The 15,200-nt window shown below is 41.9% G+C and overlaps 1 protein-coding gene across 1 annotated transcript; it reads right to left on the reverse strand.

The window, feature by feature from the left end:
* Nucleotides 1-593: 593 nt before the first annotated feature.
* Nucleotides 594-13,739, reverse strand: LOC101166002. Its single transcript, XM_004078107.4, has 10 exons — nt 13,343-13,739; nt 10,611-10,891; nt 5,395-10,525; nt 5,087-5,308; nt 2,978-3,069; nt 2,636-2,704; nt 2,323-2,469; nt 2,080-2,214; nt 1,873-1,995; nt 594-1,579 (listed from the first exon to the last, which is right to left on the reverse strand). Exons 1-10 carry the CDS (start codon nt 13,425-13,427, stop codon nt 1,565-1,567), a joined length of 6,300 nt encoding a protein of 2,099 aa, XP_004078155.1. The 5' UTR covers nt 13,428-13,739; the 3' UTR covers nt 594-1,564.
* Between the last annotated feature and the right edge of the window lie 1,461 nt (nt 13,740-15,200).

Here is a 15,200-nt window from a genome sequence, read left to right on the forward strand (position 1 = left end):
TTTTTACAATGTTTACTGCTTAGTATTTTTATATTCTTCGTCATTTTTTTTTCTTTTTTCTTTTTTGGTCTTGTCTTTTCAGCTATGCAGAAAGTTTGGCCAGTACACGGATCCTAAAACACAGTGAGGCCTCGGCTAGAGGAAGCTGTGGAGAAAACCTTGCATGGGTCTCCTATGACCAAACGGGTAAATAACCTTTTAATCACCTGTCTCACCCTCTTCTTTCTTTCTTCATTCTTTTAAAACAATTTTAATAACAATAAGGTAAATAACAGATGAGATTTTCTTGAGCAGTGGTTCTAAGTTCTGGTACTCAGGAACACACATAAAACATAAAACACTAATTTTTCATTAAATGCAATCATTTTAATTTTTGAAATGACAGGTTTACATTTGATCTGGATTTAAGCTGCCTCACAATTCAGGTGCTATATAGATAAAATAAAAATAAACTTTTTTACTGTACTGAATTGATGAAAGGCTAAAAACTTCCATTCTAGACCTCTTTATTAGACTAAAAAGTCACTTTGCTCACAAAATAACCAGTAAAGACAGAAGGATGCCTCAGCCAACAAGAGAGTTGAACAAAAAAGGATTTTCTCACTTTTTTATTCCTGTTTTGTTATTTAAATAATTCAGTGAGGATTTGGGAACGTGTTTACACACAGATAAACCTCAATTTTACTTTAACTGTGTATAGCAACATAGAAGATTGTCTTGAAGTTGAATCATGGCATCTGGGTTTTAAGTATTCTTTCTTTGAAACCTTTAACCCTTGTGCTATCCTAGGCACTTTAACATTGGGAGTTGGGTCATCTAGACCCACTAGACAGTGCGCTGAACCTTTTTTCTTCAATGATTTGTGATCTTCACTGGTGTCCATGGATGACATGAAATCTTTCCACCTTTATCCACCTTTGTCATGGTAGGGAGAACACGTCAATGTAAGGGTGGGGTCATCTAAGATAGCACAGGGGTTATCCACTCATCCAAGGGGCCTCATCAGTCTGAGCCCCACATTTATCCTGCAGGTGGAGGCACTACCCTGACTGATGAAGCCACTTGAATGAGTGGTGAAACCCTTCAAAGAAAGAAGATGCCATGACTTGGCTTCAAGACAACGTCACCTGCATGAATGACAACCTCCGACCTCCAACCTCCGAGTTATGGAAACAAATTTTCTTTCCTTTGCAAGTTCCCAGTGAGCAGAGATGAGTCACTAACGTATATATGTGTGTAAAAGTAGTGAATACTGTTGGCAATGTAGTATATGTTAATTTATATACAATAGTAAACAACACATTTTCATTGTGCCTATCATTTTTCCATACTTCTGTGTACATTATCAAATTATTCATCAAACAATTATTTGTTTTTGTTTTTTTCCAAAATTCTGATTAAGTAATGTGTATATAATGTAGTCAGTATCAGATTCCATTAAGAGCCCACTCAAGAACAGGCTTTATTCAGCAGATACTGGGGATGCAACATACAGCAAGAGCGATACAGAGGAGTCAAAATTGTTCAGACAATAGGCTGAACTCAGAGTCAGGAGTCAGAGTCCTCACATGGTCAGCTCCTGAAAAGAAACAAAAATAAAATCAGATAAACACTCTTCTAAAAAGCAAATCATAACTTGTTTTGTTTTTTGTTTTATAATTCCAAATACAACCCCTGCACCCAAAAAAACTTTAATTCTTCACAAAATTAACTTTTCTAAGCTCTTGCTGCCACCTAGTGGTAGAGGTGGTGCACTGCTGAATTCTTCACTTCCAAGAAACTGAAATCTGTGTCCTCACCCGACCCTTCCTTCCATGCTCACGAGCTATGATGACTCATTTTTATGTTTACCACACCTTCCTTTGTCCTCACCATGATTGCATTCACAATGTCATTGTTGTTGTGTTTCAGCGCACGGACTGCCTTTACTCGTGACACGTTGGCCTGGGCCATCACCAGCTCGATGTCTCTCTGCTCAAGGCCTCCTTCATCCACCTGATAAGCAAATGGACAAGAATAGTATGGAGTTTAGCTGTTTCAAAGAAACTATCCTCAGGCGATATTTCTGTCTATCTATACCTCCTCCTCCTCTTCCTCGCTCTCTTCTTTGATGGTGAGGCTGGGTGGGACAGGCGTCGCTAAAGGAGAGGACATCATTGGCACCTTGAACTTCTCAGCTGCTGCTTTGTGAGCCTGCTGAGATAAGTCTTCAATCTAAGGACAAGACAGAAGAGGACAGTAAGAAGTTATGCAGACCGTAAGGAAAGAAAGGTCAAAAGAGGGTCAAAGAAGGGTCAAATTGAGGAATTAAAAAAAACAAACCTTTGCCTCTCCAAATACGATGTAAATGTCAGAGACAGGGCTTTTGAACACATCTGGTCTGCTGATGACAAACAATATGCTTTTGGACTTCCTAATCGTGATTCTGGTAACGCCGTGGACGGGCTTTAGACCCAGTTTAGACATAGCCTACAACCAGAGAGGGACAAGTCAATGCACACAAAGAAAAACAGTGACCTTTCTTTAGTTTTCAAGTTTTTCGAACATGTGTCCAACAAATGTATTCCTTTTTACATTGATTTATTCAGGTATACGTGGTACAAATTGTTTATAATAATTATAGTTTTTCTCTGACCTTGCGAGCCTTTTTTTCACTTCGGCTTTGTTTAGGTCTGTTCAGGGTGTCGTCTGCAGAAGGGATGGACTGAGACAACACAAAAAGCAATATCTTGATTTGTGAAACATTCAATACAGTAGAACAGGAAAAAAGAAATATTTTACTACTAAAATAAAGATGGCAAAATGTGGTAGGTAATAGAGTATCAGGTCTTGAAAAAAAGGGTTCTTAACTCAATGGGACTTCTCAGTAAAATAAAGGTGAAATAAAATAAAAAAAATACCATGTGTAAGATTTCTTCTATAAATAAATAACACATTAGAGAACAATCAATGTGATTCCTCTCACTGACAGTCTTACATGTGGTTCTGATGGCCTAAGCGGCTCCAGCTCTTCCAGCTCAGGTATTGACCCTTCACTCTCAGACTCATTACAGGAAGCCACAAAGGAACCTGCACAAGAACATATCACCTGAAAGGCTGCTTAGCACAAATGCTACATGTCGTTACTCAGACACTTATTAACAGGGTGTTATTAATGGAGGCATTAGTCTATTGTACCACCAGAAAAACAGATTTTAATCCATCAATCACTTAACTAATTGAAATATTTGTAAAAACAGCAAAAAAAACTATATAACAGTGATGATATGTTTCATCCCATTAGCTTCAAATGAGGCACATTAATGTGTTCTTCCATTAAAAATTATTGTTGTAAAAAATGTATAATGAAGCAGTAAAAGACATTAGAATTTCTCAAATATACTCAACAACCACTCCACCCCAACACGTTTTTTCTTTCACTGTAGACCAATTAATCAATCCTCATTCTATCAGTCCACTGAACATTTCTACCAGTCAGAAAGGAGATTAAAATTAAGATTTTGAGAATTTTTTTTCTCAATTACGGTCCGTTGTACAACTTTATTAAACATTTATTGGCTTGGAAGGCATTTAAAAGTTTTGTTCTGGTATATGCTGCAATGCTTCAAAAAATCATTTCACAAATAAAATTCAAAATGGGTTTTAGATCCCATGCCCACCTCATTTTTTTTAAGTTTGTCTGTTCTCCTTGTGAGGACAAAGTCCTAAGAAAGCTTTGGTGACGAGTGATATGAGAGCTCCAAAACCTTACAATTTCCTACCAGTTTTCAACATGCTTTCTTTAAGCAAAATTTTTAGAGGAAATCTATTTTGATCAGTTAAAAATGTTTGTTTTGTAATATTTTAGAAAGAGTTTTTAGACCCAGTCACTGTATTGAGATGGTGCTGGTCAAACATTCATCTAAGAAAACCATCTATCCTGGTTTTTTTGGACCTCGGAGCGACTTTTAGGGCTTTGACACAGTTGACCACTCAATCCTTTTGAAAACTCTAAATGGCGTGGCTAGATTCACTGGCGCAGCTTTTACTTTGTTTAAATCTTACCTCACAGAAAGAGATTTTATTGCTTATACCACAGATATACCACAGATCTGAAGGTCTTATTCTTAAACTTTGTTTGCTACTCTGTGATATGAACAATAGAAACAACATACATTTATGTCGCATTTGTGCAGATAACATATTACTTTATTTGACAGTGGCATTTTCAGATTTTATTTAAAAAATGAGGATGTGAATGGCAAAGGACATTAACTGAACATTTAACTGAACAATTTTAAGATTTTTTTTTCATTTATTGGTTCATAAATGCTTTATTGACCTCCTCTTGTAACCCTTGTGCTATCCTAGGCACTTTAACGTTTGGAGTTGGGTCATCTAGACCCACTAGACAGTGCGCTGAACCTTTTTTCTTCAATGATTTGTGAACCTCACTGGTGTCCATGGATTACATGAAATCTTTCCACCTTTATCCACCTTTGTCATGGTAGGAATGACACGTCAATGCAAGGGTGGGGTCATAGCACTGATCTTCTTATACCTTATACAGACTTCCCAGAGAACCTAATAACCTAAAGTGTGGAACTGCTCACGGTTCCAGGAGTCAGAATAAAAACCCACGATGAGGTCTCAATCCAGGGCTGAGTGGGCCTCCCTGAAGATCTGCGGACCTAATCCATGGAGATTTTTAAAAAGAACCTTAAAACCTACTTTTCAATGTTCATTGTGATTTCAATTGTATTAATTTATTCTTTTTTGATATTTTTTTCATTTATTTTAACACAATTATTCACAATTGTCTCTTATTATACATAATTTATGCTCTTATTGTTAATACTACTTATTAGTTTTATCTTCTCAACGATAATTGCATTAATTAGGTTATTTATACTAAACAATATTATTACCAGTTATATTTGTACTGCATTTGCTTTTTACTTCTAGTGTTAATATTGTTGCTCATATGATCATTAAAAGGAGAACATAAAGTGGTCAGAAGCAGGGTGGAGTGTTCTTAAGAGGGCTTTGGAAGTTTAGGGGAATTCTTTGCTCCACATGACATTACAGGGGGAAAAAAGAAACTCACTGTCATTTTTGAGGTCAGTCTCTTCAGGAAGGTTCTGGCTGGAGTTGATTGGACAGCCAGAGTGCCTCTCCTCCTGTTGGTAGGGCTGGACTTCCTGATGACTAACTGGAAGAGACTTTGATGATCCATTTCTGCTCCTTCCTCTGGGCTGATGTGTCTGATCCTGTCGGGGCCTTCGGACATCATCCTCACTGTCTGTCATGTCTTCGGAAAATCCAGCACCTCACAGAAGACACAATTGTCACAATTTTTACATCACAAGTTTGCATTTGAATCTGGATGTAAGGGATCAGTATGTCTTTACTCACCTCTGCATCTGTCCTGCGTGCTCACAGTGGGAGCTTGCTTGACAGACTGGTTAATGGCATTCACATGAGAATGTGAATGAGGTTGGTACAAGGTACCATGAGAGGAGTCTGGAACACACACTGCTTGCTTGTGCTCATTAGTACTCTTGGACGGGCTTAAAGACAAACAAGTGGACGATGAGGAGGAAGAAACACCTCCAGCAGTTGTTGAAGAAAAGACATTTGTGAACTGCTGGAGGTCACTTGAAGGACAGGTAAATTTCCGAGATGTAGGGGAGGGAGAGAAAAGGGAGGAGCTTGTGGGATACGGGGATAACGGGGACTGTTGTGCTGAGAGGACGGGTTGGGATTCCTGCACAGGGGTAGAGAGACCGTTCTCCGGCAGCGTCGAGGCACACTGTAAAGAGGATGATGAAGAGGTAGAGATCAGAGCAGATGAGAACATTTTTGGGGTGTTCTTTCTGAGGTCGATGTTTTCATTCACGTCAGCTGTGACTCCTCTTTGAGTGTCCTTTAGAGGTCTGTTATCAAGCGCTTCTTGCTTACAATGTTCATCTTGATTCACTTCTTCCACAATGTTGAAGTGATCCGATGCGTTCATGGCTGAACTGCAGTGACCTTGTCTGCTGACATCAGGGCTGAGACTGTTGTAACCCTGTATCCCAGACGTCCTCTGTTGAAGATCTGCTGATGAAACGTTGTTGTTTCCATTAAAGTCTCTCTTAGGTTTTGAACTCCCTGTAGTCCCCTTCGACCACATATCTGCAGTTGTCTGATCTGTGGTTTTCTTTGGATTTTCAACTAAATCAGGGCTCAAGCCAGCCTGATTTCCAGCCTGAGAACCCCTCTGTTTGTTCTGCTTCTTTCTCCTCCCTTTCATAGCAGGAGCTTCTGTGAGAGTGTGAAAGCCAACGTGCTCTGAGCCATTCTGTGCAGAAGATGACTTTCCTGTTTTTGTTTCTGTCTCTTCATTTCTCTCTTTTCCTTTGCCCTCCTCTTCTTTTACCCCTGAGTTAACAGAAACCGAGTTCTCTCCTCTAAAGGCATCTGTAGCTTTTGGTTCATCGACTCTTATGCCTGTCACTGAACTAACATCAGATTTTCTTTGGCCCACAGTCCGAAGATCCACCATCTCTGCTTCTAACAAAGAGACGGCATTTTCCAGATTGCCTTTGTGAGCATTCCTAGACCTGCAAACATCACTTTTACTTTTAGACGTAAATGATCCAAAAGATCCCTGTGGCAGAGAAAACTTTGTAGCTTCTGGAGCTACCAAATGACTCTCTGTGTTTGTGGCTTTAACAGCTGCATCAACGTTGGAAGCTCCTATTGCAGCGATGTCCTCAAAGATTTGTCTTGGCGATGTGTCTGAAGTCTGGACTGTAGGATCCTCCAGAGGTTCTTCTCCAGGAACCTTAGGTGGAATCTCATCAAGAGGAATATTAGACAACGATTTGCTGACATTCACACTTTCGTGCCTCATTTCTCCTGAAAGGGCATTCAGACTTACACAAGAGCCCATATCCAGGTACTGAAAGGAGGAATAATCCGAATTATTCCAAGTGTTTTGTATTTGTGTTTCATTGTTATCGTTGTCAGTATTTAAATTACTGATGTTGTCTTCTGGAAATCTGGAGCTCTCATCCTCTCTTCCACCTGCTTCAGAAATCTCTTCGATAGACTTCCAGTGGGCCAAGTTAGACTCCCCCTGTTTGATCAGATCTTCATCCACAATGAGAAACGTTTTATCATCAATGCTGTTGTCCTCATCGTCAACAAACAAGTTGTTGTCATTAGTGCAGGCTTCACTGCTCACATTGGGAACTATGGTTGATTGTGTGCTTTGGCTTTCTGTGTGACACATGAGAAGACTGTCCGCCTCAAAGGCATACCTCTTACCGAGAGACAAAGACAATGATTCGTCGGCTTCCCAGACACCACACTTACCCCTTGAGCCAAACCCTGGACCAAAACCAAGCCCCATCCCGGCATCACACCACACCCCCAATCCTGGGTGTAGCTCTCTACTTGTGTCTGTTTCTGAATTTTCCCTTTTAGGTGAGATGGCAAGAGGGGAATGTGAGGACCCGACGGCTCCTAGGACTCCCTCATCAGTACTAAGAGAGCTCTCCCTCAGGTTCTCCTGAGCAGGGTCACCAGGGCAGTGTTCGGGGGTCAGAGCCAAGTTATCTGCAAGTTCTGAAGTGAATTCTGGTGAGGCAGAAATGGGGATATTACTTGAGCTAGGATTTTGATCTTTAGGGCAAGACAGCAGGAAAACACCTTTATTCAAGTCATTTGTAGGACTGACCATATTCAGTTGTGGACAAGAATCATTTTTACACTCTGCAGTACCAACGTCAACTGAAGCAGTCCCTTTGTTGTGGTCAGCTTCGGTTTCAGACCCACTGTTGATGAATGGCAGTGGCTCCACTCTTACAGGCTCACTGTGTTTGCAAGAGAAGGACTTTGATAACGCTGCTCTGCTTGCTCCTACTGCCCTATGACTCTCTGAATGCTTGTGACGAGGCTTTATGAGCAACATAAAAGAGTCTCTCTCTGGTTCTTTAGTGGGTTCCACCTCCGAATCATTACTGCACAGCGTCAAAGTGCCACTGTTTACACAGGGACTTTCTTCTGTAGATTCCTCTTGAAGGTTTGAATGGTTGCTTGTTGTCTCCTGCTCATATATAGGCGGAGTGGAGATGGCCATTGTTGCAGAATCAGGGGATGCAAGAATCACAATGGGAGTGGAGGTCTGATCATGGTTTGGACTGTCCTTTGGCTCATCAGAAGAAGGCTCCTTTTTCACAATTTCATGATTTTTTCTTCTGTTGTTCAGGTTATCAGATGAGTCTGCCTGCCCTTCTAATGATAGGGTCATTTGCTGTTGGGCTTCATGATTTCCTGTGGTTTCTTGCATATACAGAGATTTTTCCTCTCCTCTTTCATTGACAGATTTAGATGCAGCATCTGTTTGTTCTTCAGGGTTTAAAGGTGTATCAACAGCTTTAGATAGATTATTGATGTCTTTGGAACTGGCATCAGGGAGAGCAGCAGTCTGGAGGTGATTATCTTGCTCATCTGTGTTTGGTTGTGTTTGCAAAAGTACCTCCTGAAATGAGCTTTGGTCAGCCTGGTGTTGGATTTGAGCCAGGTCAGGTCCATCTGTTGGCAAGGGTTCTAGTGATTGTGCATGCCTCTCAGTGCTGTAGAGACGTTCATCTTCCTCCCCGTTATACGAGGCAGAATCTAAAGAGTCCTCTGTGTCATCTTGGAAGCAGAAGGATTCATCCAACCCATCGTTGATAGATGTTTCTGAAAGTGAATGAAGGAAGGATTCTGAGGTATCTTCATCTGTTGGGTCATCTACTGCTTTGCTACCAGACTCATCGTCATCATCCACTTCCTGCTCATTTTCTTCCTGCTCATCGTCTACTTGCTCTTCTTCTACCACTTTTACCTCCACTTTGGACTCATCTCTTTCTTCCCCGTTGCTATCCCTGCTATCATTTGCAGTCTCTTTGGCGCTATCAGAAGTGTATTCCTCATTGATATCACAATCATCTTCTTCGTCATCATCATCTTCCACGTCTGCCTCTTCTTCTCCTGCTCCATATGCATCAACATTGTCTTTTCTTTCATTCCTGTTGTTGGCTTCCACGTCATTGTCGTCCTCTGTGGGGAACAAGGTGATCTCCATTGAATCAGCCTTGAAAATCAGGCTGGTGTGAAGTGGAAAAGGTATGAGGGAGGCTGGGATCATCCTGTCATCATCTAATGTATCATTAGCACAAGCTGCTTGGGACAGTATGAAAGAATCTGGACCTAGCCGATCAAGAGCTCCAGGACAGAAGGCATCCAGGAAAAGGATTGGTGAGTCAGGGCTGAAGCTACTAGAGGCCATATTCATGCTGTCTGCATCAGGGCTCAATGCAGTGGAGAGAAGGTCTGGATGGGCATCCATCTGTCCGTAATTTTCCTCTGAAAAACATGCCTCCAGTGGCAATGTCATACCCGCCTGTATGGGTTTAGAATTTGTGTTAGCGTCTTCTAGAGGGCAAAGCGAACTCTCAGACTCTCCGCCATCTTCCTGTGAGTTTGTGCTGCTACTGGTCCTTGTAGGAGATGTATTCTCAGACACCCAGCAGGAGTGAGAACTTCTTCTGGGATTATTCATTTCATCAGCTTTTGAAGCGTCATCCTCCTCGGGGATCACTGTGTCCAAGATTCCTACTTGCGAATTATTGGTGAAGTTCTGAGGATGGTACAGGCAGAAGTTCCTTATCTTTTCTTCCTCCCGATTTGGACCTACTCTTCCTTTTTCTTCCCCAACTTCATCTCCAATCTCTGACAGAGAGTTCACAAAGCAAGCAGGAGCCTCTTGTATTTCCTCTGGGAAGAGAAGGTTGGGAGAAGTCGAATGGGAGGTTGAGGAGGTATAGGAAGATGTCCAGCTGCCTCCTTCTGCTGTGATGTAAGAGCCTGATGGAGACGTAAGAGGAGAGCAGAGGTCCTCGCTGTCAGAGGGTGAGCCAGGGGACAGAGGATAGGCCGGGGAGCCGGGATAAGAATGGTGCTTAAGGTGAGAAGGAGAAGAGCTGGTGGGCATTTTGATTGGAGTTGAGGGAGCAGTGTAGTAGAGGTCGGGGTCAAGCGACGAGGGAACACCTATCCGAAGTGGGTCGACACCGTAAGCTGGCTCAGAAAATGACAGAGCCACTGGACAAGCCAGCTCCGAAAAAATGTTTGAAGGCACTTCATCTTTAGAGAGGGTCTCTCCCTCTTCAGTTTCCTCTGGTACTTCGTCATCTGTTGTGGCCAGATCAGGGGACAACATGGATGGATATGCTGGCTGGACAGGAGCCTTTTCCTGATCTTCTGCCTCCTGAGAGACATGTGGTTGGTCTTTGTCATCACTGTTTTCCAGCTGTGCATCTTTTTGTTGTCCCTGAGGATGAGAAAGACTCTGGATGTCCAGCAGAGAGCTTGTCTGACCACTGGGCTCATTTGGAGGATTTCTTTTCTGAACTTCAGCTGTTTTAAGCAGCGTCTCTTCGCCCATCACCACCCTGGTGTCCATGTTCTGAGACTCTGGGTAATCACTTTCCACCTCAGAACCAGTCAGAACCTAAAAATCAGACAGAAAAAGTTAAGAGTTGATGTAAATTCAACACAGATAGGATTCAGTCTGCAGTGAAATTCCAAGCATGCACCTTTATTCTTTCCATTTTAACAGGCATGTGGTGGCCACGCGGTCCATGACCGCCTATCTTTCCGGACAATCGGATTGTGTTGCGACGGTCTGAACCTTCAGGCTGAGGTCTCGGAATTCCAGAGGAGCTGGGTGTTGCACGAAATAGCCGAGGTCCAAACGGAGAAGTGCATGCTGGTAGAATTTTCTGTGGAGTGCTTGGAGACGGACTTGAACAACTGTCACTGGGGGAGGAGCCAGTATCACTTGGGGTGGAGTCTGTCGATGGGTACCTGGTCATGTCTGGAATAAACAAACAACCAAGAAAACATCTTAAAAAAATCAAAGACAGATTTTTAAACCTTTGTGGTTTTTGTGTGTGTCTTCACAATTTCTGAAGACAATTCTGGAATAAAACTGAAAAAAGTATTCTGAACCTGCTTATGGCTATGCAGGGTCATGAGGATGCTGGAGTCTACCCATCTTCTGTTTGGTAGGGACTGGGTACACTCTGCCAGTCTATGACAGAGCCACACAACCACACTCAAACCCATAAGAGACATTTAAAATGCCCCATTTAACCTGTGAAGAGTGGTTTGGGACTGTGGGGGAAAACCTGAGAAAACCTATGTGTGCATGGGGAGAACATGGAAACTTCACACAAAAAGGTCTGGAATTCAAACCAGGTCCTTTGCACTGAGAGGCAAGAGTGCTAACTGCTACATCACCATGCAGCCCTTTTATTAAATGTTACACTTACTGCATTCAAAAGGTCTAAAAATTAAACTCAGCATAAACCCTTCCAGACTATCAGTCAATGAGTCCGATGAAACTACTGACATAAAATGACTGTTTGGATGAGAGAATTGGGGTCATATTAGTATTTATAATCAATATAAAAATGTATGATAAGACACAACTGGATGCTGACTGAAAACCCAGAAGGACCAGTCTGTCTCTATGGAGGAAACAGAAGCTTCATTTACTCTCTTTACAGGCCAATTGCCACAATGACCTCAGTTCACGTGCTGATTGGCCATTATGACACAGGAGTGGTGCAGCTCAGTGCCAGCCACAAACGCACACAACTTCACACAGAGTTACAATACCTCTCTTGAAAACTCATCAGTCTTGCATTTTCTTATGTTTGATCATGTTATTTCTGTACTTTCAAACAAGAGTTGCGCAAGTTTCTTCTAGAGTTTAAAACACTGCAGTTTACTTGTTGTGTCCCAGAAATACAGACCGTAAGGACCATTAAAATGTAAAATGTTACCAAACAAAATCAGTTCATGACAAAACAGAAAGCTGTTGGCAGAAATATATATAATATATATAAAAATACATTTAAAGTGGATTAAGCTCAACAATTTAGGCCAAATTTACAAAGTTCAAATTGACTGATGGCATGTAGAAAACAAACTTTTTTCATTTCTTTTTTATTTTATTACAGATAAGCAGAAATAAAGTATTGTAAAATATTACTTCTGTTAAATCTCAAAACTGTGAGAGACAGAGAAGGGTTTCTCTTTCCTTAGCTCTGTATTTTTTTCAGCTACCTCTTCTCTTGACTCCCTCCCTCACTGCTTCCTTGCTCTAACTGAGGAGGTGGCTGATGCACACATCAGCATTTACCAGCTCTGCCTGATCACTGCCCCAATACTGGTCTAAATGTGTCTTTTCTTTGTGGGCTGAGTCATGCCTGACAAAGGGAACTTGCAAACTAGACGCAGAAAAAGATTCCCCAAAAGGCAAGAGGTGTCCTTTCTGAACAAGTGTGGAGTGGACTGTGGCTAAAAATAAAAAGTAAATAAAATGTTAAAAGATATATAAATATACTTCAGCTATATTGAAATGATAAAAATATATACATACAAGCAAGACAGTAAAGGTGCAGCACTCATGCGCCATGGATGAGTGCTGCACCATAACAACTGTGTTGCTATGCTGCTAAAGAAGACAGTAATACAGCTGCATCGATTCCTGGAGGAAAGGCATTGGAAGTGAGCCGGGGATTTTTTAGTGTGAAGAGCAGGCCGCCGCAAGTTCGGACTGGAGCTGCGTCACAATGGCTGCAGTGCCACCTCCAAGGGTAGCCTATGTTTGCATCCATGTTCAGTCAGGAAAAATAAACCATTGCCACTTGTGATCTTTTTTTTTTTTTTTTTAAATATAGCTCCATACATTAGTCTTTCTTTTCCTTTTCCCCATCAACCAGCATCAGTTTCATTCTAGTTCAGGAGGGAGACTTCTTTAATTATTTACAAAAATATGAAGAAGATCTAACTTAATTGGTGGTATTGTCCATGAGGGGCAGTGTTTGTTCGCAGCAGAGCGCTCGGCCATGCTGCTGTGTCATGTTCCTGCCCGTCCAGGCTGGGGGAAAGCAAGGGAGGGAGGGGCCCCTGCTCCGCTCCTCTAACCAATGTGGAGATGTGGATGCGGATAGGACGTGTGGGGATGGGGAAATGGGAGGGGTGGGGTAAGGAGGTCAGGGTTGAGGGTGGAGAAGGAAAAGGGAAAGTGATAAAATCTCAATATAACAATGAAGCTAAAGTTTAATTAAAAGGAAAAGAACAAGTATGGGTTGATAGTTTGTGGGTAGAAGTAATGAGGCACCACATGCAGGTTCTGAATAAGACTTGTCAATAAAAGAGATGACTACCTCTCCAATCCCTGCCATCATCTCTCACAACACTGATGACCCACATGCACTCTCCTCCGCCCGATTATCTCCAAGCCCAAAAGTCCTACCTGGTCCTGGGAGCCCAGTTTGCTCAGCTCCCCGCTCTGGGTGCTTGTCGATGGGGCCAGACCTGTGGGTGCTCTCCCCTGGCATGCTTCTCCGTGGCTCTGACGCAACAATAAACCAGAACAGACAAGGTGAACAGGCAGAGGGAGCGAGAGTGATGAAGAAGTAGCAGGGGAGAGAGAGAGGGTGGGGGTGGGGGGGGGGGGTCTAATGCTCAGCGAGCCAGTGTTCAGATCTTCCCTGCAGCACGTGTCTCTATGTGTGTGTGTGAGCAAAAGAGGCAGAGATGTGAGCAAAGGCTTCGCTCGTCCTCCACAGCTGCAGCACAGTGATGCTGCAGTTGTGGGTGTGTGTTTTAAAGCCTCATGATGTCGTCTTTGTGAAGATGTGTGTGTGTAGAATGTGAGAGGGAGCTGCAGTGTTCTCTATTGATGCCCAGTTCCTGCTTTGCTCTATCCAACCCCCGCCCCCATCCCTTTTGCTCTCAGCACAGCAATGACTGGATCTTGGTGTGTGTGTGTGCGTGTGTGTGAAGTGGGGGGGATGATGTCAGCAAATTTGTTCAGTTCTCTCAGTGCTGCCCCCCCTTCCCTTGAAGGAAGGAGCCAGTAATGCAAAAACAAGGATAAGCTGGAGATTCACAGAAATGATAGGGGGGAGTATTCTGGGAAAACAAAACTCAGAGAAGGAGAAATGGATCTGGCGGGCAGCCTTGAAACCTAAAGCAATCATAATTTATAATGATATCAGTCTGACATTTTCTCTTTCTATTCCCTTCACAGCCTGCCTTTTGTTCAAGACTCGTTTTAATCATTCAGAAACATAAGATTCTGGTTTGGAAAAAATTAAGCAACATTTCAAATTTTTAATCACTGATGAAAAATAAAATTAAATCCTCATAAATGTGTATAGGTCACGTAAAGAAATTAAAAAAAAACACCACTGTCAAAATAGCCAGAAAAAGGGCAGAACTGTCCTAGAAATGATGTAAGTAGTAGATACGGCAATAAATGCTAGAATACATTTGGATGTATAAAAAGCATGAATTCCTCTTCTTCACTTTCTAATTCTGTACTGCTCAACACTGTTTCCTATATAAAATAATCCTAACATGTTCATGTAACATTCATGTTCCAAAGAATCCAGTTGCAGGATTATTCAGTTTCCCGTGGAGGCAGAGACTCACCAAACATCATTACTATCAGCATATTTTTCAATATTGCATCTAAAAATTAGCATTTATGCTTATCCGTTAAATCACATTCAACACTTTTCTGTCTGATTGGAGGCTTCTGATGGTTATCCAAAGTTAGGAAACAAGACTTAACGGGTGAACAATAATTAAGAAGATAGAGGAGAAAGCAACACTGATCTAAATGATCAGAAACGCTTGTTCCCATGGCAACCTGCAACTTAACATGACAGAGTGCTAGTTCAGCAGAAGTGTTCCCTCCACCACAAACACATGACCTCTGCTAATCTAAAGGGGAGAAAAAAAAGGAGAAAACTAGCTTTAATCGAAGCAACATTAAAATCCAACTTCTCTATGTTGGGTAGCAAAAGAACATTGCTGTTATTTGGAAGAACTGCCTTGACCTGCATAGTGCTGATTCATCACCACACATAATAACCCTGACCGGAGAAAGGAACACTTAAAGAGCTAGCAGGGCTCTTTTACAGCAGTCCATCAATTGATTCATTTATCCATCAATCAAGACTCCTGCTCAGAGATTTTGGATCATATAGTGGCACTTTAGAATAACAGTTCAAATATACATTTCTTTCTCAATTTAGCCTCTTACAAATAAAATATTTTCCAGAAAGTTACATCAAGCCTTTCGGATCACACGGATTCATCTC

This window comes from Oryzias latipes, chromosome 16, assembly GCF_002234675.1.
Source record: "Oryzias latipes chromosome 16, ASM223467v1".
Lineage (NCBI taxonomy): Eukaryota > Metazoa > Chordata > Actinopteri > Beloniformes > Adrianichthyidae > Oryzias > Oryzias latipes.

Bases quoted from the DNA above. Each gene is read 5' to 3' on its own strand.
- LOC101166002 (XM_004078107.4), bottom strand. From the start codon at position 13,427: ATGCCAGGGGAGAGCACCCACAGGTCTGGCCCCATCGACAAGCACCCA. The intron at 10,892-13,342 runs GTAGGACTTTTG...TGTTTATTCCAG, and splicing joins AACTGGGCTCCCAGGACCAG to ACATGACCAGGTACCCATCG. The intron at 2,705-2,977 runs GTAAGACTGTCA...GTGTTGTCTCAG, and splicing joins TTAGGCCATCAGAACCACAT to TCCATCCCTTCTGCAGACGA.